Here is a 23,702-nt window from a genome sequence, read left to right as displayed (position 1 = left end):
ATCAGTAACACATAAAGAAGCAAAATTATTATTCTTACCTATCCTGGGTCCAGCGCTGGAGCCGCAATGTCAGCGAGCTGGGCCCTGTATCTAATCCGATCATGTGTGATACTGTCTGCTGGGCCCTATATCTAATCCAATCATGTGTGATACTGTCTGCTGAGCTGTGTATCTAATCCAATCATGTGTGATACTGTCTGCTGGACCCTGTATCTAATCCTATCATGTGTGATACTGTCTGCTGGGCCCTATATCTAATCCGATCATGTGTGATACTGTCTGCTGAGCCACTGTATCTAATCCTATCATGTGTGATACTGCCTTCTGAGCCACTGTATCTAATCCTATCATGTGTGGTACTGCTACTGAGCCACTGTATCTAATCCTATCATGTGTGATACTGTCTGCTGGGCCACTGTATCTAATCCTATCATGTGTGATACTGTCTGCTCAGCCACTGTATCTAATCCTATCATGTGTGATACTGTCTGCTGGGCCACTGTATCTAATCCTATCATGTGTGATACTGTCTGCTCAGCCACTGTATCTAATCCTATCATGTGTGATACTGTCTGCTGAGCCACTGTATCTAATCCTATCCATAGTTTATAGGGTCGTAGTGCTATAGATATGCTATGCTGTCTCCTATACACACTTTTTTTTTGGGGGGACACACATGTATTGGGGCTATTTCCCTGACATTTTAAGCCCTGAGGGTATGTTCACACGGCAGCGTCTGTTAAGGCTGAAATTACGGTGCTGTTTTCAGGAGAAAACAGCACCGTAATTTCAGCCGTAATGGCATGTGCAGGCGTCTTTTGCTGCGTCCATTACGGACGTAATTGGAGCTGTTTTTCTATGGAGTCCATGGAAAACGGCTCCATTTACGTCTGAAGAAGTGACAGGCACTTCTTTGACGCGGGCGTCTTTTTTACACGCCGCCTTTTGACAGCGGCGCGTAAAAAAAAAATGAACGTCGGCACAGAACATCGTAAGACCCATTCAAATGAATGGGCAGATGTTTGCCAACGCTTTTGAGCCGCATTTTCGGACGTAATTCAATGCTAAAACGCCCGAATTACATCCGGAAATAGGGTGTGTGAACCCAGCCTTAGTGACGCCCCCGGCTGCTAGTGCTGCATTGTTGGGTCACTTAGGAGACCCAGCGATGCAGCTGAAAGCTGCGGACCGTCGGCCATGAGAAGTTTGCGGGGGGGGGCCCAGTAAGAATCTTTGCATCGGGGCCCATGAGCCTCTAGCTACGCCCCTGACACTAGGTGTAACACATTGAACCTGTTTTGACTGGAGAGTTCCTTTAAAGTTGAGTTGGAAGTCCACCTTTCAAAAATAGTTCTTTGCCTGTGTGCCCATGACTACACTTCCTGCCATGTACTCTAGTAATTTGCTGTTAGCTTAGGCAGACTCAATGGCCATTGTATGTCATTACTGTAATATATGGATTGTACGTCCCATCTCTTCATATAGATTAACCTGCTTGTTACCCTCCATATGTTACCTGTTATTTTGGATGCCCGCATCCTACATTCACCAATGATTATTTGTAAGTTGTTTCCATGAATCCATCCTTCTTTTTTTCTGTTCAAATTCTTTACCAGCCTATTATCATAAAAGGCACAAACTGAAGAACCATAATGCAACATTTCTAACTGCTATCAAGCACTCAGATAACTTTGGCCCAATTATCAATCATGACATTTTGCAATTCAAAAATTATGTGAAAAGTCCAAACATTGTAGCATGTCAATGTTGTAGCAACTACGATCATATAATAGCAGATATAAGTAATGTATGATCAGACTTTACCAGCAAAGTATCCTGGCAAAGACTCTGGATTCTTTATAAACAGTCATTTAAGACAAATCTCTGGCAGCTCTAAGGGTATGTTCACACGTAGTGTTTTCAGCCGTTTTTCAGGCCGTAAACGTCCCGAAAAATGGCTGAAAAATCGGAAGCAGAATGCCTACAAACATCTGCCCATTTATTTCAAATAGGAAATACGGCGTTCTGTTCCGATGGGGCGTTTTTTTTACGCCTTGTTTTCCAAAAACGGCGCGTAAAAAGATGCCAGTGAAAAAGAAGTGCATGCCACATCTTGAGCCATTTTTGTAGGTGTTTTTCATTGATTCTATAGAAAAACAGCTCCAAAAACGGCCGTAAAAAACGCAGCGAAAAACGCAAGTTGCTTAAAAAACTTCTGAAAATCAGGAGCTGGTTTCCCTTGAAAACAGCTTCGTATTTTCAGACGTGTTTGTGTGTGCACATACCCTAAGCGTGCTTTTAGACAGGCATACTTTAATACTGCTAAAGAACGCTGATCAGCAATAATAGCATGTGGATCGGCGCACATTTGCTCCATTCGTATGGAGCAATGATCGTGAGTATAAGTACGAACGATCAGTAATTAAATCGTTCAACCCCTTTACCATGGTTATTCAATAGTCATTATCATGTATGCATGGTATATTTATTCAAATTCAAACACATTTGTACAACACCGAGACCTGGTAAGTCAATATTCTTCACCTTGTAGATAAGAAAGTTTGAGTATTTGGGCATTCAGAGATAATAAAATAAATAATACTTTACATATGCTAATGTATGCTAAATAAACATAATAACAACTAAAAAGACATGAATATTAAAACTTATCATGCCAATTCAATAATTTTACCATGGTGTGGGAGTATGAAGAATAAAATAAAACCGTACCATTGTCCCTCAGTATCTTCGTGTAAAAGTTGGATGTCATCTCCATTTTTCACCAGTACATCATCAGAGCCTCTCTTCTTGCAGTCAGCCAGCGCCTTGTATTTACCAGGAGACTATGACATAATACATAAGGCAATTACAGTATATTAAAACATGCAGCAAATAGTGGAGGTAGTCATTTAGATTCAATATGCATGGTATCAAAGAGAATAAAACATATCACTCCCACTCATCGCAGCCATCAGGGCAATACAGTACTGCAGTCAGGGGCCCAGCCATGTAAGGGGCCCAAACTTACCTGTGGGCTTCATGGGTGTAACAAAAGTACACTAAATTAAAAAACCCTATTTAATATGCAAGGGTGGGCAACCCTGGTTCCCAACATGGTGTCCCTCTTTTCCCATAAGTGTAAATACACAGGCTCCAATTAGTATTCTGTTCCCCCTACCCTATGGACCCACTTAGACCCTTTCTCAGGCAACCAAAAAATTTACGCAATAGGACACAAGATAAAGGTTGGTTCACATTATAGGGAGTTGTAGGTGCCCTAACCCTTTGCGCTTATAGGCCCAGATATTTCTGTTAATGGATTAGCTCCCACTACCATATTACAGGGGAGTGATTTATAAGCATTACAATACATCAAACTAATTACTTTGAAAACTTTTTTAGCTATGCTGCTTAAAAATAATTAATCGGCACTAATCAATGTATATCTATAGTTGTGGCAAAATGTATCAATTGGCAACATCCGTGAAATGAAAAAAAGTTATGATTGTTGCAAAATATCTTTGAGTGTTTGGTGTTAGTGGATACATGTTCTGATATTGTTCGAATATTGACTTTGAGAAACTGTTACATCATTCTAGTCTCTACTATTCGTTGAGTTTTCTAGATTTTGTCGATACAATAATGTGTCCCTTTAAAAAGGGCATTGTTAAAACTACACTGATATTATATAATACACCTCACAATATTTCTTGGTTAACACATTCATATTTCTTTAGTTCTAATAAAAGTACACAGAGAACAAACAAACAATAAGACAGAATACCAACCAGCTGGACTGTATCCTCCTCTTCTGTGTCAGAACAAGGAAAGGAACAATGATGACTTGACCATCCTTCGAGACCCTCACAGATTTCTAAGGACTGTGACATTCCATGCCATCCTGTATTAATAAGTTCATATAAGTCAATCTGACAACAAAACTACAAACACAATCTATTTTATAGGTTAGGTGTGCATGTTTTATGTTTTGTAAAAACATAGAAAAAGCTAATGGAAGACAACCAAAACCTTAACTTTATGTTTCTAATGACTTCACTGAAAAACGACACTACATACTGATGTTCAAGCTGATATTATGTCAATGAAACAAATCTGTTTTGGTTATCACTTAGATCTTTGCATTGGAGGAGTTGACAGTCAGGATTCTGCAAGTACATAAAGATGACTAGAGAGAATATGTTTTGTCTCATTGAGGGCTTTGTTGTTATAATTCTGCCCTTTTAGATATTGTATAGCAACAAGTCCAAGTCCTTAATCCCTTTTGTGTTTGTAGATGCTGCCTCACCCTTACCATACCCACTTAATAGCAGTAGAGTACTTTTTTTTTATTAACATATTTAAATGATATATGGACACCTTTGACATTTCTTTATTTTTCATTTGCTTGCTAAATGAAAAATTAAGCAACTATCCTAACAACCTTCATTAAAAATGTTCTACCAGTTTGCTGCTGGAGAGTCTGTGCAACTTCTGTACATAGCTGTTTGTCTTGCTGTTTCTGACATAGATCCGACGTTGCACTGCTCCTGTCAAGGCTGATGTCATCTGCTCTCTCTGCTCACCCCCAGTCTTCTCTCAGTGTTAGAGATAGCAGAAGGGAGGGGGTTATACACAGCAGATCAAAGTGTGGAGAGGGAGGAACACATACAAGTCCTCAAGCAGAGTAGATTACTCAAGCTGTACTATATCAGTGTGAACATAGAAAGGAGAGCAGACCCGGCAGTCTGCATGGAAGGGCGGAAAAAACACAAAAGCTGTGTAGTACCCAGCCTCTGCAGGTGGAGGAAGGGGGGCTCACATACTTTTCAGCCTCAGTGTTTATGTCAGCACAAAGGAGAGGAGATCCCTCATGGGCTGTAGAAGAAGAAAGAAGTACATAATAAAGGCAGCAGAATCCTGGACAGAACGAACGAACGAACGAACGAACACACACACACACACACACACACAGTCTTAAATTAGGAGTAGGTTATAAACTGAATATTGGGGGTTCTGAAAATGAATAAAGGAATGGGCAGTGCTGCTTAAAACTTATGTAACCATTAACATATGTAGAAAAAAATTATTTCATGTCAAAGGTGTCCATAGCTTTTAAGTCTCTCAATAACAGCAAACATTAAAACAATAATATATATGTATGTAAATATATATATATATATATATATATATATATATATATCTACAAAACCATAGAAGGAGGCACGGTACTAGGACTCCAGCATAGCTGAAAGTAAAGTTGTTTTAGGTCACCCCAAGTGAGCGATGTTTCGATTCAACACAGCTGGAGCTTGAGAAAGGTTCTGTGTTGAATCGAAACGTCGCTCATTTGGCGTGAAATAAAACAACTTTACTTACATCTGTACTGAAGTCCTGGTACCGTGCCTTATTCTATGGTTTTGTCTGTATCCAAATTAAGGAACTGATCCATCCTCTGGTAACGTGCATATGGCCTGATATACAGTTTGTCTGGAGTGCTGTGTTCATTTTGTCTGGACTGTGTAATATATATATATATATATCTATCTATATATAATGTATAATATATGTATAATGTATAATATATCTATCTCTTCTCTTTCTTATTATAAAAGATTAGAGGATTAAATATCCATAGAAAGTTAAATAATCTCTGAATTAAATCATATATCGCTTTCCAAAGTTTCTGAATAGCTGGGCATACCCATAAACAATGGCAAAGGTCAGGGTTAATCAGATTGCATTTAGGACATTTATTTGACAAGCCGTAACTTATTTGATTAGGCTTAATATTAATACTACACATTCCAAAAAATATCTTCCAGCACATTTACCTCATTTATTCAGACTTTCTCATTGAATGAATATTGATCAATCACTTAAGGATTTTTTTATTTTTTATATTTGAGTGTTTCAAGTAAGCCCAGGATTAAGCCACTAAAATTCTGTATCTAAAAAACGATCCAAAATTACTCAGATCTCTAAGAATCTATTGGTTATATTTGGATTTGGTTTCCGCTAGGCATCGGGATTAATATTCTAGTGTAAACTGGTTATAAATATCATATTAATCATCACACTTATTCTCATAAAAATAAAATAGCTGTTTAATCATTGTCCATTTTATGTGTTAAATGGGTAATATATTTTCAACAAATAGAGATAAAATAAATTAGTTCCTGATTCACTCTAACCTTGGTTACTCTATGTAAATTCAGATACTGGGTGGTGAAGTCTCACATGGAGGGATTTACTGTTTATTTTCATACCTGTGCTCATATAGACTGCTATGTATAAGGGATATGTATAATCTCTATTCTGCTTTAATGTATGTCAAATGCTTTATTGAGTTGAATATATATTAGTTTCTAGATAACTCATGTGCTGATTTTATTATCTGAGCATATTTTACACCTGAGCACTTCAAGTAAAGTCTGGTGGTATTACAGACTGGTATTACGTGACATTGCATACTGACCCAGGAGAATTGTATTGTTTGATTATTGAATATAGAAGAATAAGGTAACATCAATTTACTGCTCACACTGTGGTTCAAAATTTAGCTTGAGTATAGAATATGCCTGACATATGCCTGACTTATGCCTGACTTTTAGGTGGTTGACGGTGTATGAACTGGTAGTGTTGGCGGCATATTTTATCTTTACAGTTATAGTTTTCTCTAGATGGGCACACTTTCAGTTTGTTTTGTTTATGTGATGTATACCTTTGCGCGGTTTATGTTGAGGGGAGATGCTTAAACTCTCGATCATAGAACTGGAATTTTCGGAGTCATTATCTTCTGAACTGACAGAAGCTCTCTGCAATTTCCTATAAATGGAAGAAAAAGCACTTAATCTACCATAGTTCCATATGAGCATCAGCCTAATAATAATAATAATAATAATAATAAAAATAATGAAATTAGTAGTAGTAGTAGTAGTAGTAGTAGTAGTAGTAGTAGTAGTAGTAGTAGTAGTAATAGTAAGAGTGGTGGCACTCTACTACACATTAAAGAAAAACTTCAGTCCATCAATGTAAAATACATTATTTTATATTGATGAAACCTCTACTCCAGTTACTTTTTCAGATTCAGCTGTATTGTTATCTGTATACAGAGCAGCTGTATCTAGCGCTGGGACCTGAATCCGTCAGGTCAGCAGCACTGACGGGTTCAGCGACAGCAGGTCCTGCTTGAAGCGCTGAAACCCATATTCGTCACATCATCAGCATTGAATGGTTCAGTGACAGTGGGTCCTGCATGTCTCTGACACGCAGGATCGAGCAGTTACCGATCCCATCTAAGTTCATAACATGTGGATCCTGCGTGTCTCTGAGCCGCTGACACTGTATCCGTCAGTGCCGCTGACCTGACAGATTCAGGTCTCAGCGCAAGATACAGCTGCTCTGTAAACAGGATACAAATCAGCTGTATCTGAAAAAGTAAAAATTATTTTTAATAAAAAGTAATAGAAAGTTGCACCAAATACACTGATACACATTTTTATAAAAAAAAAAAAAAAATATTCAAAAGGTGTGCATAGCCTTTAAAGATTAAATCAGACTATAAGAATCTGCAAATTCTGTTTTCAGGTTCAGGGATACCTTCAATGTTAATATAAACTTCTAGTGATTAGAACAAAATGTTTCTGTTCCATCAGGGAGCTCTATGGATTTGAGCAGACATTGTAATAGAAAATATCTAGGTACAGCCTTGCCGGGACCTTCCCTCTCAATGACATATTCAAGGAACTACCATCCACTGCATTAGTATGTATGTGTGAGGGGGGGGGGGGAGTTGACATTTCTCCAAACTGCGGGCTCTGATTGTCTTTCTCTTTGTAGACATAGAAGGTGGACGCAATATGAAGCAGAAGAGGTGCCATAATGGAAAGGCACTTCCTTAAACCTGTAATAAGGCAGGTTTAGAATTTGAGAAAGGAGAATGGTAGACCATGGCTGCAGAAAGGGGCATAGCTATCGGGGATGAAGAGGTAGCAGTCCCACCCTGGGCCTGCAGCCTGAGGAGACCCAAAGGTCCCTCTGCCACATGAGAAAACATCAGTATTATAGATGACAAATGTTAGATGGGAGTCTTGTTACAGATTTTGCATTGTGGTTCTATTTACTCCTCTAGCGGCAGCCCCATCAGGTATGAAGTTCTATGCACTTTCTAGTCTTGAATGCGTATGTTGAGAGGAAAAGCAGCAGGACTTTGGAGAAAAAGACATCAAACATTTACTACATTTTAGCTAATTTTTAGTAAAAACTTGGAGTAACACTTAAATATTTTTTTTTCTGATGTGAAACGGGTTATTTCCAAGTAAGACATATAGCATTTTAAACAAAGAAAGTGCCCTGTGCGTAGAAAAGGGTTACTTACCCCTCATTCATTTGTGGCGATAAAACAACTTGGTCTGAAAAGGAATTTTGCTTCAGTTTTTCTACTGTAACAAAAATGCATAGTGCATGTAAAAGAAAACTTACAGTTGTACTGTAGAAGCACAGACTGATACAGGACGAACATATTTAAAGTATTTCAATACCTTTTATAAGTTCTCGCTGTCTGGTCAATATCTTGCGGATTTCATTCAACCATGCAGCCTTCTGATCTGCTGTCTGGGCCTGGAAAATAGAAACTAGCTATTTGGAGTTCTTACAAGCGTTTTCTTTTACAAAGACACGTCATGCAGTTTGGCCATGGATATTTGGCACAAATAAACAATTCCTTTCTGAACAATCTTGTTCTTTGAAATGAAAGGCAATCTGTCAAAGTAAATGACCTCTTTAGATGTCCTAATTCAGACAAACTAGTGGATTCTACTGTACTCAATGGACGCCCCCTTCTCCGAATCCCTATTCCAGTTGATTGGCCAAGATGGAACAAGATGCCTTCCGGTCAGCAGTAAAAGCCAGAGGCTAGATGGTTGGAAATAGTGTACAAATGCATTAAGTTATTATTGCTTGCAATCAACTGATCCTATTACTTGTAATATGTGTTCCTCCCCTTTGGTAAGTATCAAACTATTTGTAAACTGTCAACAAATTTTGTGGATGGTGAGAATAGTTGTCCACACTGGTTGCAGATCAGGATTGTAGATGGGCCAAACCTATTCCCAAATATTTAGGGTAATTAATGTTATTGGCATTGGACTATAAAAATGCTACACGTAGGTTGGTTGGCTGCTGTATTCTTAGATCTAATAATAAATTGGATATGTTGTTCTCTTGGTTAAAAAAATAAAGAAAGAAAGATTTTAGCTGACAAAAGCCACTAGCCACAGAACACATATACCTTGACTCATGCAGTGACTTCCCGTTTTCATGACTACTAATGCTCTACTATGAACACTAGGAGCAATAAAGCATCCACAGGTACTCATCAGGCGGCATTAATCTAGAGTAAAACCATCTAAATGCTGCAAGTGATTACCAGTGTGAAGTGTTTTTAATGTCAAGCAAATAAGAAAAAAAAAAAAAATCTTAGACAATTGACCCTTTAAGTAGAGATGCCCTTTAAATTTGACAGAGTTTATTAGAAATTATTTTGAGTAGAAAAACAAACCTGCACAACATAAACCTCTTCTCGCCCACTGTACCAAATTTCAAACTTGCGATTATCACCCTTAACATTTTCTGTGATTCCGACAGCACTCATCTAAAAGGAGACAGGAAAATGATGACATCTCTGTGGTTCCTACTCATAGCTCACTCAGTCCTATACATATAATATGATCGATATACACAAACCTTTAGGAAGTGCTTGAAACTGTATGATGGGGTTTTGTCATGTCCAACTCCATGCTCTTCCCTCCTTTTGCAGAACACGATTGCTCTTTCATAGAGGAAAAGATGTCTCTGCATTGGCTTAAAACGAGCAAGTTCCTTCATCTTTGTAGGTCCCTTTTTATGAGTGATCCACACACTAAATGAACCTTGCATCATTATGCGACCCAGATCCTTTATATCACCCTATCAGTCAAAAACAAAGATTTTTATACATGTAAAATTTAAAAAACAATATAAATATGACATAGTAGGTGTCATTTTCAACTAGAAGTATTACATTATTTTTTCTCCAAGTGTATATAAGAAGTACAGACATTCATGTTTATTAGTAAAAGAATGAATATCCTATGTACTGGCAGTTCAATGTACTAAAAGAGGCTATGATGCTTTATTAGTTATTAATTATGCTTTATTTATTATTTATGCTTTATTCTCCCAGCCTTGATAACCCACTATCACAATTAAATAACTAAAGTAAATGCCCAAAAATTCAATATAAAATTTCCCTTTTTAAATAACATTAAACAGAACAATTTTTTAATTTGTACAATTTAAGAAAAATGCTCCTGTGTTTAGATATTGCTGTTACATACTTGTTATAGCGCCCCCTTGTGTTGTTTTGATTCCCTCTCAGAGCATTCACCTAATGTGTCCAATGCTGGGGGTCACAAATTCTCAGTGGCCCAGTCCTGTCGCCCGGTTCCTGTAGCGCAGGGACAGTAGAAGGATCACTGCGATTGTGCGATCCAGTCAATTAGAATCGCCACAGTAGGAGCGGCTTCTTCTGACCAGCATTAGGTGAATCTTCTGAGAGGGTATTTTAAGAACACCAGGGGGCGTCATAACAAATATATAACAACAATATCTAGACACAGGAGAATTTTTTAAAAAATATTCCAATTATAAAATTGTTATGTTATGCCTGATCTAACAGATATATTAATGTAATTTTTAATAGTGGGACAACCCCTGTAAATAATTAGATCTAATTAAAGGTGATGTGCACTATTTATTAAAATTGCTTTAACACAGCTAAAATAAAAAATGAACCAACTTTGCATCTAGTGTTGATAAAAAAAATGTGTGCATACAGCTCCTATGCACATTTCATAATGGTACTTTATTTTAAAAGGCTGTCCCAGTAAAGTAGACATTTTTAGTTCTGCCTTGTATGAATATCCAATCATTAAATATGTCTAATAGCTATAATCTACGGCTTGTATCATAAAGTATCCATACTTACATTATACCCTGTGATAGAAATCTGATGCATCGAGTCATTGACTGATTTTAATAGGTCCAGCATAGAAACCAAGGCTTCTTGAAGTTCTTGGACTCCTTCAGAATTAATACTATACTTTAGTAATTCCTGTCAATATATAAAATTGTCAACTACGGGTAAGGCTTAAATTTGATGTATTGACTTACACATAGAGCAGATGCATATCATGACAAATTATCTTGATTTAATTGGAAAGCCTAGTTTAAATTTTAAGTATATTTATCTCGGATTTAACATGTTTGCTGAATCCAGGTCATCAATCAAGGTATAAAAGTAGAAAGTGTAAAACCAGTATACTGTTCACAAATATAAAGCTTGTAAAAAATACTTGCAAAAATATTACAGTATGATTTAGTGACATAGATCTACTTCTTTATATGATGCAATATACCAAATGAAGGAAGACACAAGCCAGGGTACCACACTGCAGCCAAGCTAGTTGAGTTGAAACTGGAATTTTGAAGCCTGGGGTTTGAGACATAACGGTATCTATAAAGGTTGTAGAGGTAACTATGATAAATAGGCTGCAAACCCTGGTACATAAGAATAGTTGAGCCATAAGTAGGTGAGTTGTGAAGACATGTCAGGATAAGGCTCTGTTCATATTGCGTTCTAGGCTACACCAGTGTGCAATTCTGGAGTGTGCTGCCAAACTTATGCCCCATACGTATGCCCCATTATGCCTTTACAGATGCATCTGTCTGCCGTTCATTCCCATTGTAAAAACCTATGTTGCGCAATATTAAGAAGTGTAAGCCAACTTCGATTTCCTATACAAGTAAAAAAAATATGCCAATAAGTATATGCCACTCTTTTGAGATACTTTTGATTTATGATGTCTATGGGCACGGCGGTGTGTAGGTCTGGAAGCGCTCCTGCTATATACACCAAACACACATGGCAAATGTGATGTTATCATAGCCTATCTGCACATGATAATGTAATCTTGCCCACTATACTATAATAATGAGTACTTTGCTTTCACACTGGACATAGATCCTATACAGTGTGATGTATATTACATTTATGGTGCATGTGAAGACATAGGTGATAAGGTAGTGCACCCAGGTGCAGCTTTAGCATAAGAGCCCAGTAACTCAAATCTACTCAATTGTTTTGCCCACGTTGCCTAAAAGTTTATGACAACAGGCCTTTAAACCTTTAGGGCCTTTCATATCACGTCATTGCACTACAATTGACGTATTCTTGAGGTATACGCTGGGAAAAGCTACATTTAACGTAGACTGTGACGAATGCCTTGATAGTGGCATATGTCACTATAGACTATAGTGGTATCTGTTTAACATATACGTCATGAAAATCTATTTCGCCCATGGTGTATATGTTAAATGGATGCCTATCACATATGCCATACACCCATATGTTTTTTGCAGGAAGGAATAGCGTAGTCTACTACTCTATTCCATACCTAAGAAAAGAAGGTATACTGATGTATACAAGCCCGAAAGAGGCCAAAAGGATGCACTTTTTGCCTTGGTCGGGCTAATACAGCCCTATGTACAATTTTATCACGTACACCGGGAGCTTTCCTGACATACATTCTAAACATAGTGAATAAACTTAGTGTGAAGGGCGCATTAGAGCCTATCATTAACTCAAGGGATTAAAGAGGCTCTGTTACCACATTATAAGTGCCCTATCTTCTACATAATGTGATCGGTGCTGTAATATAGATTATAGCAGTGTTTTTTATTTAGAAAAACAATCAATTTTGATGGAGTTATGAGCAATTTTAGATTTTTGCTAATTACTTTCTTAATGCCCAACTGGGTGTGTTTTTACTTTTTGACCAAGTGGGTGTTGTGGAGAGAAGTGTATGACGCTGACCAATCAGTCACGAATCAGCGTCATATACTTCTCTCTATTCATATACTCAGCACATAGTGATCTTGCTAGATCATGATGTGCAGTCACATACTCACACATTAACATTACTGAAGTGTCTTGAGAGTTAATAGACAAGGCTTCCAGCCAGGACGCGATGTCTATTCACAATCCCGACACTTCTAAATGTTTGTGTGGGACTTAATGACAGCAAGCGTGATCTCGCGAGATCACGCTATAAATCACGCTTGCTGTCATTAAGTCCCACACAAACGTTACCAAAGTATCTGGATTGTGAATAGACATTGCATCCTGGCTGGAAGCGATGTCTATTAACTCTCAAGACACTTCACTAACGGTAATGTGTGAGAAAGTGACTGCACATCATGATCGAGCAAGATCACTATGTACTAAGTAAATGAATGGAGAGAAGTGTATGATGCTGATTGGTGACTGATTGGTCAGCGTCATACACTTCTCTGTACAACGCCCACTTGGTCAAAAAGTTAAAACACGCCCAGTTGGGAATTAAGAAAGTCATTAGCATAAATGTAAATTAGGTCATAACTCCATCAAAATTGATCATTTTTCAAAATAAAAAACAACTGCTGTTATCTACATTACAGCGCCAATCACATTATGTAGAAGATTGGCCACTTATAATGTGGTGACAGAGCCTCTTTAAGCCACTAGTTCATCTCTGATTATTACCTTTAATAGCAGCTGATATTTTGTCAGACGTTGTATTGGTTTCAAAAGATAAGAGTCCAGTGCAAGCTTGTGATCCAGTTTCTTCTGACATTCCTGCACCAATAAATGTGTCATAGGTCAATTTAATTTACATTCAATAAAAGTAGTTATTACAAACATTTAATGTACTGTATTTATATTTCTATAATCAAAAGGAGGTCTAACAGAAGCAAAATACATTTGTAAAGCATTGCTTGATTGATGAGCATTGACACAAATATGGATACCTGAAAGAAAGAACAGTCTGAAAACTGCCGCCAGAGGGAGTCTGAGCGTGGCTTATTCTGACAATACTTTTCATACATCTGGAAATCTTCTCTCTGCATAAAAAGGCAGTTAAAATTTGCATTAGAAATAAATAAAAATTATCATCAACAATTAATTCATAACATTTACAGATATACTGTATAGTACAGTATAGTCTATCAGGGCGCTACAAGTGTAGGTGTGGCTTTCTTTCGTTGGGCGTGTCTAAATAGGAGCAGGTGTTCATAAATAATACCGCTATGCTATATAATGCATAAATAATACCTCCATGTGTGCACCACATTATGTAGGCAATATAGAACCTTCAAAAAGAGAACTGAATGGATTAATGTCTAACATACCTGGAGGTCTAGGGTGGTTTAGGGGTGAACATCTAATATTTATGGTGGTTTAAGGCAATAATGGGGTTACAATGTGCATATGATTTTATTTATTTATTGTATTTTCTATTTATATTAGAACACATGCAAGTTCTTTCAATGATGTTTTTCCTCTCTTTAAGACCCACTCCTGGTTTTAGCATTAACTGCACCAAACTGGTCTGTGTAAACAAGGCCTAACAATGTTTAATTTCTCTACTCTTTAATATTGAAGATAAACTCCAACATTTTTTTTCTTCTTAAAATGCGTTAAATACTGCCCTAAATGAATCTTGCCTTTATTACACCCTACTGTCACTTTGGTGGCTTATTAATACGTCATGCTATTTTATTTTTATATTTTCCGTGTGAATTATCCCTAACTCTTCCATCTCTCCAATCTTTAAACTGACTTACAACTATGTCCACCTATCAAAAATTATTCTTACAGGTGTCACTGATATTATGTTAGCCCTCAAAAATACACTAACGTTCACGCATGTACATTCCCAAACCTACTTTAGTTGCTTTTAATATTTCTTTCATATGCATCCAAAATGGCTAAATAGGGATTCCAAAACTGGAGCACAAAAAAAAGGATAAAAATGATACAAAGAACTGTGCAAGGCCATGTATTGTATATTATATTTATTTATTTAGTTTTCTGTTCAATTTATGTTTTCTGCTTTTTTTCTGATGCTGCCAAATGAATAACTTAAGCTTATTTGAAATGACTGAATATATAATTAGACAGGCAGATAGATAGATCGATAGATAGATAGATAGATAGATTAGATAGATAGATAGATAGATAGATAGATAGATAGATAGATAGATAGATAGATAGATAGATAGATAGATAGATAGATAGATAGATAGATAGATAGATAGATAGATAGATGATAGATAGATAGATAGATAGATAGATAGATAGATAGATAGATAGATAGATAGGACAATAAACAATAGAAACAAGCAAAGAACTTGCAGCACTCCCAATTCTAGTGTCAATGTGCATTCACTAGAGTTGTGAGAGCTAGATATTGTTCCATAAGAAAATAAAATGAGTGTTTCAATTTCTAAGAGTTAACACTCATCCCTTATAATGAACAAATTGTTTACTTACCCTTTCTAAGAAGCAATAGCCAACTCTTTCCGGTGCTCCGATGCAACTGTCTAGGCTGAGAAGAAAAACTCTGTATAAAATCAAACACAAAATATTATGGACATTAAATGAGGAAGTTTAAATAAAATCCAATTCTGTAGCTTTCACTTTACCAAAGTTTTTAATAATTAAAATGAAGGCAAGTTATTATAGTTTCTCAGTTAGGGTTCCTCTGTTTTCAAGGTGCTTAGACATGATATGAATCAGAACAAACACTTGGAAAAATTAGCAAATTGCTATGATATTATACGCACTAAACATCACATAAAAAAGTTAATTTTTATTTTTGCCCTGGAAATAAGCAAAACAGAAACCCTCAAAACTTTATTTACCTGATCTCCTGCAATGTGGACATGTTTTTTTCTGTCTGATTTCTCAAGCTCATGCCACCCTTGAGTGGTGTCATAAACCAACCAGTCTTTGGTATAATTAAATATTACATGTGCAGGAACCCATAATATCTAGCAGCGGGAGACACTATTGGTGCAGGTGCTTTTGGGGTGTCATGATCTGGAGGAAGCAGACCAGGAGAAACCTTGAGATTTATACTGGAAACCAAGGTATGGACAATTGTAATCGGCTGCTCTAGTGGCCAGTGTAAAAACTGTTATATTTCAAGATTATTTATTTTTTAATGACATATTAAAAAAAAAAAAGAATACAAAAACATCAACAAAAATGTTTTTGTTTTTTCGTAATGTCTTTTTCTCTCTAAATAGTTTTTTTTAAATTCAAGTAAAGAGAACGTGAACAGTAGACATCTGAGCACATCAAATTAAAAAATTCTAATAAAGAAAATAAAAGCAGGATTAAAACCTGCAACCATGAAGAGTATACAATGTTATAACACTTTTTTAGGCAGCTTTTTGTTTTAGCTACCAGTAGCATTCAGGTAAATATATAATAGTTAAAACAATCTTACTTGTTATGAAACTCATAGATCTCTTGCATATTTCCAAAAAGAATATTCTTTGTGTTCCTCAAGGTCAGTGGCAGAAAACGGGACATTTCTGGGCTTTCCATCTCAGATCTGTATCCCTTGAGGAGGAAAGATATTTTAATGTGACGAAATAAATAAATACAGGTATGTCTTGGTGCGTTTCTATATTCTGCTGCCTATACTAACATGTCCTCCTTGTCAATTTTCTGATAATCTTGTTAGCAAAGGCCATTTAGAGGCAATTATTTATAAATAGGCACAATCAGAGTATAAATATAGCATAATGGGAAATGAAGAAAAACTTTATCAAATCTTATTTTTGGGTGCCTGGGTTAAGCCTTTATCAGGGCTGCGATGCAATTCAGCAAGCTGCCATTTGCCAACAGCTTCTAGACCGGGCTGAACTTCAACCAGAGTCTTCAACGAGACTCACCCGATCATTGACTCATCTAAAAGGGCCTTAGGAGCTCTACTTTAACCAATGTGGGAAAAAAATTACAGCCCCTATGGGCTACCAAAATGGCTTTATATATGTAGCTGCTGAAAAATGCTCAACTTTTATAAATGGGGAAGACGGAAAAGTTTATGCACTGTGCTGTTTTGCAATGGAGAACATTTTTCAACTTTCTATTTAGCCACTGTGACCCATAACTGTGTAAACCACAGTGGTCGCATAACATTGGCACTCACACTATGCCCTAACAGTGGCAGAATTTCACAGTAACCCACATCCCACAATATAGCCAACCACATAGCCCCCCAAAACAGTGCCAGCCAGCCATATTGTGCCATAACAGTCATACGCCTCCATAAAAACTCCATTCAGTCGGTTTAAGTATTCGTTTTGATATTTTTTCTACTTGAAAAATTCATAGGTTAATTTACTATTAATAATTCATGGATTATGAACACATGATGGCCAAACACGATATATGACATTAGAAACCACAGGTGACATACCAATAAAATAGTGTAAAGCTCTTCCACATAAATCCTCTCAGTTTCTATTAGCTCATGGATAACATGTCTGAAATAAATCATATCACATAAACTTTATTCATTTTGTATGTGATCTGCAAAAATAACAATTCCAGTACAAGTATATGTAAAACAAGCCCTCACTTTGTTTGTCTTTACTATTACTCTATCGAGAAATGAATTAATATATATTTTTTTTTAGTACAGTTTTAGTAAAGTTGGTGGTTAGTTTGCTGAGCAGAATTCTTTATAAAAAAGTAAAACAATTACCCTTTAAGTATATCCAAACTGTCTTCGCTTTCTGATATAAAAAATTGTAAGGAGTTTCTCTTCTCTTGATAGTCATGCATCACTTCAATCTGAAACAATAGATATTAACAAAATTATACAAACAATAACACGTTATAAAAATTATAGCCACGTCACCTTTATTTCCAACCAGCAGGTAACAATAACATGATCTGTGAATCATTATTTTTGACTTACCTCTTTTTAATACATTGATAGGTTTTAAAATGTATAAACACTCAGGACACATAGGCGGATAAAGCTGGCCATAAACTTAAAAGGAACCTGTCAGCAGTCTTGAGGTCTCAAATCAGCTGAAAGAGCATTAGGGTATGTGCACACGACCATTTTTCAGGCGTAATGGAGGCACTTTACGCCTCGAATTACGCCTGGAAACACGGCTCCAATACATCTGCAAACATCTGCCCACTGCTTGCAATGGGAATTACGATGTTCTGTGCAGACGAGCTGTCATTTTACACGTCGCTGTTAAAATACGGCGCGTAAAATGACGGCTGGTCAAAAGAAGTGCAGGACACTTCTTGGGACGTTTTTGGAGCCGTTTTCGCATAGACTCCAATGAAAACAGCTCCAAAAACGGCCGTAAAAAACGCAGCAAAAACGCCGTGAAAAACGCAGCGCAATACGCGAGTTGCTCAAAGAACTTCTGAAAATCAGGGGCTGTTTTCCCTTGAAAACAGCTCCGTATTTTGAGACGTTTTTGACTCTGCGTGTGCACATAATTTTACAACATATCTTTTTTTTTCAATCATGCAAGTTGTACTATATGACTGAGAAAATGATGCGGTACTTGATGTGTAAGTGCTTCTGCAGTTCACTCTGCTCTGAGTGACGGTCCTATCAGTCTCCTGATTGGCCGCTAGAGTCGTTCCTCAGAGCAGGGAGTGGCACTTGCAACTGGGGAATCAAAGGTTGCTTGCTTGGCAATTTGCAAGACTGAGAAAAAAAAATTAAGTTTAAAATGCCCTTCCCCTTTTGTACATCACCCTGTCAGCAGTTTAAAGTGCTCAAAACTGCTGACAGGTTTCAGGATTGGTCAGAGTGAGCACGATCCAGCCATCAACATACCGGACTTAACTGGTAGATCAGGGACATCGTTTTAAAAAGAAATTGGGAAGAAAAAAGAATGCACTTGTGAAACTGATAAACAACCGTACACGCATAGTTTCAGCCGACAATCGGCGGGAATAAATCCAACATGACCAATCAATTTTTCAGTAGACAATAAGCATTCGTCATTCACATAAAATTTGAAAACGATGATTGGCCAGAATGTTAACAATTTTCAATTTTGGATGACTTTCATCCTATGTGTATGACCAGCTAAAGAGGGGAAAGTAATACAATTTGCATCAGACCTACATCTACTTACTTACATGGGATGAAATTATTAAGGCAATTTGTAGTTTATGTATTTTTTTATGTTTTATGACTTATTTAATAAAAACAGTTCAACTTTATTTATATATTAAAATACATTGGAATACCTTTGTACTGTATTTCAATAAATTACTGTGCATGTAAAATGCACGGGCAGCTGTTAGGGCATGCCTCTCAGGTATGCCCTAAAAATAATTCTTTCAGAACTGCCCTGAGGGCCTTTGTTAAGCCCTGCACTGTCCCTTCATACTGTCAAGCCCAACATCCCAAAAATTAAACGGATGGGATCTGAGTTTTATCCAATCCTGGCTGTTGGTGCAGGGTGGCTGTCAATCACAGCTGGCCCCCATGGGTGATCCAGCAGCTGTGCCCCTGTGATCACTGCACCATAAATGTGTGACCCTGGGCGCCAAGTACTACAGTATGTCTCAGTGTCTCACATTTATAATGGGTGGCCCCAAGATGTATATAATGTATATAAAGGATATATAATGTAATTAATGTATTGGATAGCTGGAAAGTTTGTGTGGTATAGAGCAGGAGTGGGAAAACTTTCTCAATATGGGATCTACTTTTTGTGAAGTGCAAAGCACATTCTGAAAATTTTTCGTATTCTCCTTTTTCAGATTCTCTAGTAAAATATTTACATAGGTATGTAGTTAATGAGGTTAAAAAAGGCACAGGTCTATCAATTCCGGCCAACTGTAAAATGCTACCGTGTTGATCCAGCGGAAGGCAAAACCCCCCATGAGGTGGATCCTAATTGCCCCATATTATTGTGAAAATTCCTTCCCGACTCCAAGTATGGTGATCAGAAAAGATCTGTGGATTAACGTCCCATCTCCAGAAATCTAGTACTCATAAATTGTAATATTATAATTTTCAAGAAAGGCATCAAGGCCCTTTTTGAAATTGTTCAATGAATCAACCAACACAACATCCTGTGGCAGAGTTCCATCGTTTCACTGCTCTTATAGTCTGTGATGATGTGATGAAATATAAAATTATCATTAGAAAAATCTCTGTACTGTCCATTCACATATAAGTACATTGTAATTAGATCGCCCCTAAGCCATCTTTTGTCAAAACTGAATAAGCTCAAGTTTGATAGCCTATCTTGAAACTACAATCCATCCATTCCCTTAACTACATTGGTCGCCCTCCGAAGCCCACGCACTAGTTCAGCCATGTCCTTCTTTTACACAGCTGCCAATAATTGTACACAATATTCCATGACTAGTGATATGTATAGACTATACTATATTCTTGTCATGTCCATCTATGCCTCTTTTGATACAGCTAATGGTTTTATTTGCCTTGGCAGCAGCTGTCTGGCACTGGCTGGTAAAGATGAGTTTTCTGAATGTCACCAAGTCTTGTGCAGTGGCAGTTTTGCCCAGTGTTTTACTATCTAATACATCAGTGTAGAATTTGTTTCCTCAGCCCAAGTGGACAACCTTACATTTCTCCACATGTGTACGATTATATTATCCTCTTCTTGGTGATTACTTTACAGAGCTTAGTATTACCTACAAATATTGAAATTTCACCCTGTAAGGGCCAGTTTACACAGAGTTTTTTTACAAGTTTTTTTTGACGCGGAAACTGCTTTGGAAAATGCGCCAAAAAACAGCAGAAAATGCCTTCCATTGATTTCAATGGGAGGCAGGCACGTTTTTTTACCGCGAGCGGGAGAAAAAACGCTCGCGATAAAAAGAAGCATCATGCCCTATCTTCGGGCGTTTATGCCTCTGTCCTCCCATTGACATCAATGGAAGGCAGAGAAAGCGTATTTCGCTGAGTTTTTTGCCCGTAGCACTCAATGGGCGTGAGCGAAAAATGCAGCAAAAATCACGGCAAACGGCATGCAGGAAGGTCAAAATCTGCCTCAAAATCCCAAATGGAATTTGGAGGCAGAATTTTCCTCCTGAAAAAAAATCAGTGTGAACTGAGGCCTAAGCCTTCTACAAGGTCACTAATAAACATATTGTAAAAAAGAGGGCCCAATACTGACCCCTGTGGAATCCCACTGGTAACTGTGACCCACTATGAGGATGTACCATTAATAACCACCCTCTGTTTTCTATCACTCAGCCAGTTGTTGACTCAATTACACAAATTTTCCCCCAGTCCCAGCATTTTCATTTTACGCGCCAACCTTTTATGTGGCACAGTAACAAATACCTTGGAAAAGTCTAGATACACCACATCCACAGCCTTACCCAGGTCCAGTCTAGAACCTACCTCCTCATAGAAGCTAATCAGGTAAGTCTGACAGGCTGATGCTGCGTTATAAGTATATTTTCAGTAAGATACTTCAGGATACCATCTCAGAAAACCTTAAAATATTTTACCCACAATTGAGGTTAAACTTACAGGTCTCTAGTTTCTAGGCTAACTTTTTCACCTCTTTATTGCCACTGTATTTCCTATGCACCAGTCCTGTGTAACAGACCAGGTAATTACAGAATCCTGAAATATTAGAAATAAATGTCGGTCTTTTAACAGTATTTCATTCCTGCAGAACTTGTCGCTGTATGACATCCGGACCTGGTGATTTGTCTATTATGTGACATTTACTGGAGAATTTACTTTGTCCCTAATCATGTCATCTGACATTAGATTTTCCAGTGTAAATATAGTAGAGAAGGAGGATTTTATTATATTGGCTTTCCTTCTCATCCTCCTCCACCATTGCACCAAGCTTATTTCTGAAAGGGCCAACACTTTTAGTTTTAAGTTTCTTATTATTTATGTAGTTTAAAAATATTTGTAACTTATTTTCACTTTCCTTGGCACGGATTCTCTCTATTTCAATCTTTGGTCACTTAATTTTTTTTACACAACTTCTTTTTTTTCTTTATAATTATTTCTTGCCTCATTACTACCATCCTGCTTTAGTAGTTTGAGCGCTTTCTTTTTATCATTTATTGCCCCCCTTACTGTTTTATTTAACTACATTTGTTTCCTCTTATTTATTCCAATAAGGTATATATCTTTCACAGGACATATTTAAGAGGCTTTTAAAAATGTTTCATTTAGTTTATGTATCTTTATTTTTGAGGAATTTTTTCCAGTTTATGTCATTAAGGTCATCCCTTAGCCCTGGGGTTTCAAAATCATCTGGGTAAATGGGCTGCATATAGAAAAAATGGGAAGTTGACGGGCCGCATTACTTTCAAATTTGATACAATACAAAATTATTGTTAATCAATTAGTTATTTGAACTACTACAACAATACTACATTACTATAATAATACCGCTAGGTTTAAACTTACTGGAAATTTGCGCGTTTACTACACGTACTTATTTTAACAATCCAGTTTTCCAGTTTAAGTGTCACTAAATGGAGTCTGGCGGCTCAGTTGGCAGCGTTTGGCAGATACAAGAATGTCAAGATTGGGTAGCCCCTTCTTAGATAGTGCCACGGTGCCCTCTGTCGATAATGCCACCCCATGTAGATAATGCCACACCCTTGATATATAATGCCACAGTGCCTTCTGTAGATAATGCAACAGTGCCTTCTGTAGATAATGCCACAGTGCCTTCTGTAGATAATGCCACAGTGCCTTCTGTAGATAATGCCACACTGCCCTATGTAGATAAAGCCACACTGCCCTCTGTAGATAATGCCACAATGCCCTCTGTATATAATGCCACACTGCCCTAAGTAGATAATGCCATAGTGCCCTCTGTAGATACTGCTACACTGCCCTCTGTAGATACTGTCACAGTGCCCTCTGTAGATACTGCTACAGTGCCCTCTGTAGATAATGCCACAGTGCCCTCTGTAGATACTGCTACAGTGCCCTCTGTAGATACTGCTACAGTGCCCTCTGTAGACAATGCCATAGTGCTCTCTGTAGATACTGCCACAGTGCCCTCTGTAGATACTGCCACAGTGCCCTCTGTAGATACTGCCACAGTGCCCTCTGTAGATAGTGCCACACCCACTTGAAGACAGAGCCACCCCCTGTAGATGGCGCTACCCTTCCTCCCATGTAGATAGCACCATTGGGACACCCTCTAGGAGTGGAATACCCAGCCAGAGCATAGGCTGGGTATTCCACTCTTAGAGGGTACCCCTGATTTCACTGTCCATATATGGACAGTGACGTCAGGGGCTACTCCTTTAGTGGAATCCCCTGCCAGAGCATAGGCAACGGGGATTAAGCTCCAGGAGTAGCTACCGACGTCACTGTCCATATACGTCAAGGGCTTCCCCGGGCACAGCGCTTAAAGTAGTCCTGTGCCCGAGGAGTCCTCGGCGAGCAGAGGAGCTCCCTCTGCTCCTCCGCTCTGAACTAATGCTGAAGCAGGGAGCTGACGGTTCCTTGCTTCAGCATTGGGTTCAACTGTATCCGCGCCCTGATTTCGCAGATACAGTTGACAGGGGGACATACCAGGCCCGCATGTGCTATCTATAGGGGGGTGAATGTGGGGCGATATCTACAAGGGGGGTTGCACTATCTACAGGGGGCTGTGTGGCCATTGCTCACCTACCACCAACGGACTGGGCTACTTCATGACGTCATGAAGGAGCGCCAGTGCATTCCTCCTTCGGCCTGCTCTCTCTCCTCACGAGTTACGGTGCCTCGTGAACCACAGATGACAGCCTCAGGGGTCGCGTGTTTAAGACCCCT

General features: G+C 37.9%; 1 protein-coding gene across 5 annotated transcripts in view; it reads right to left on the bottom strand.

The window, feature by feature from the left end:
* The window catches only part of MCF2 (MCF.2 cell line derived transforming sequence), a 100,619-nt gene that overhangs the window by 6,217 nt on the left and 70,700 nt on the right, over window positions 1-23,702 (bottom strand). For 2 of the 5 annotated variants that reach the window (XM_075835894.1, XM_075835899.1), the window contains 15 exons: window positions 17,640-17,728; window positions 17,352-17,418; window positions 16,374-16,489; window positions 15,413-15,482; window positions 13,888-13,980; window positions 13,622-13,714; window positions 11,027-11,152; window positions 9,745-9,966; window positions 9,560-9,652; window positions 8,541-8,619; window positions 8,378-8,441; window positions 6,722-6,825; window positions 3,789-3,901; window positions 2,731-2,843; window positions 1,517-1,617 (listed from right to left, as the gene is read on the bottom strand). In XM_075835894.1, coding sequence (XP_075692009.1) covers window positions 1,517-1,617; window positions 2,731-2,843; window positions 3,789-3,901; window positions 6,722-6,825; window positions 8,378-8,441; window positions 8,541-8,619; window positions 9,560-9,652; window positions 9,745-9,966; window positions 11,027-11,152; window positions 13,622-13,714; window positions 13,888-13,980; window positions 15,413-15,482; window positions 16,374-16,489; window positions 17,352-17,418; window positions 17,640-17,728 — 1,543 coding nt within the window. The remainder of the gene's footprint in view (window positions 1-1,516; window positions 1,618-2,730; window positions 2,844-3,788; window positions 3,902-6,721; window positions 6,826-8,377; window positions 8,442-8,540; window positions 8,620-9,559; window positions 9,653-9,744; window positions 9,967-11,026; window positions 11,153-13,621; window positions 13,715-13,887; window positions 13,981-15,412; window positions 15,483-16,373; window positions 16,490-17,351; window positions 17,419-17,639; window positions 17,729-23,702) is intronic. The other 3 variants (XM_075835896.1, XM_075835898.1, XM_075835897.1) reach the window with 3 other exon arrangements.

This window comes from Rhinoderma darwinii, chromosome 8 (assembly GCF_050947455.1).
Source record: "Rhinoderma darwinii isolate aRhiDar2 chromosome 8, aRhiDar2.hap1, whole genome shotgun sequence".
Classification (NCBI taxonomy): domain Eukaryota; kingdom Metazoa; phylum Chordata; class Amphibia; order Anura; family Rhinodermatidae; genus Rhinoderma; species Rhinoderma darwinii.
The sequence above is the reverse complement of the archived record's forward strand: the minus strand, read 5'-3'. Positions and strand labels throughout refer to the sequence as shown.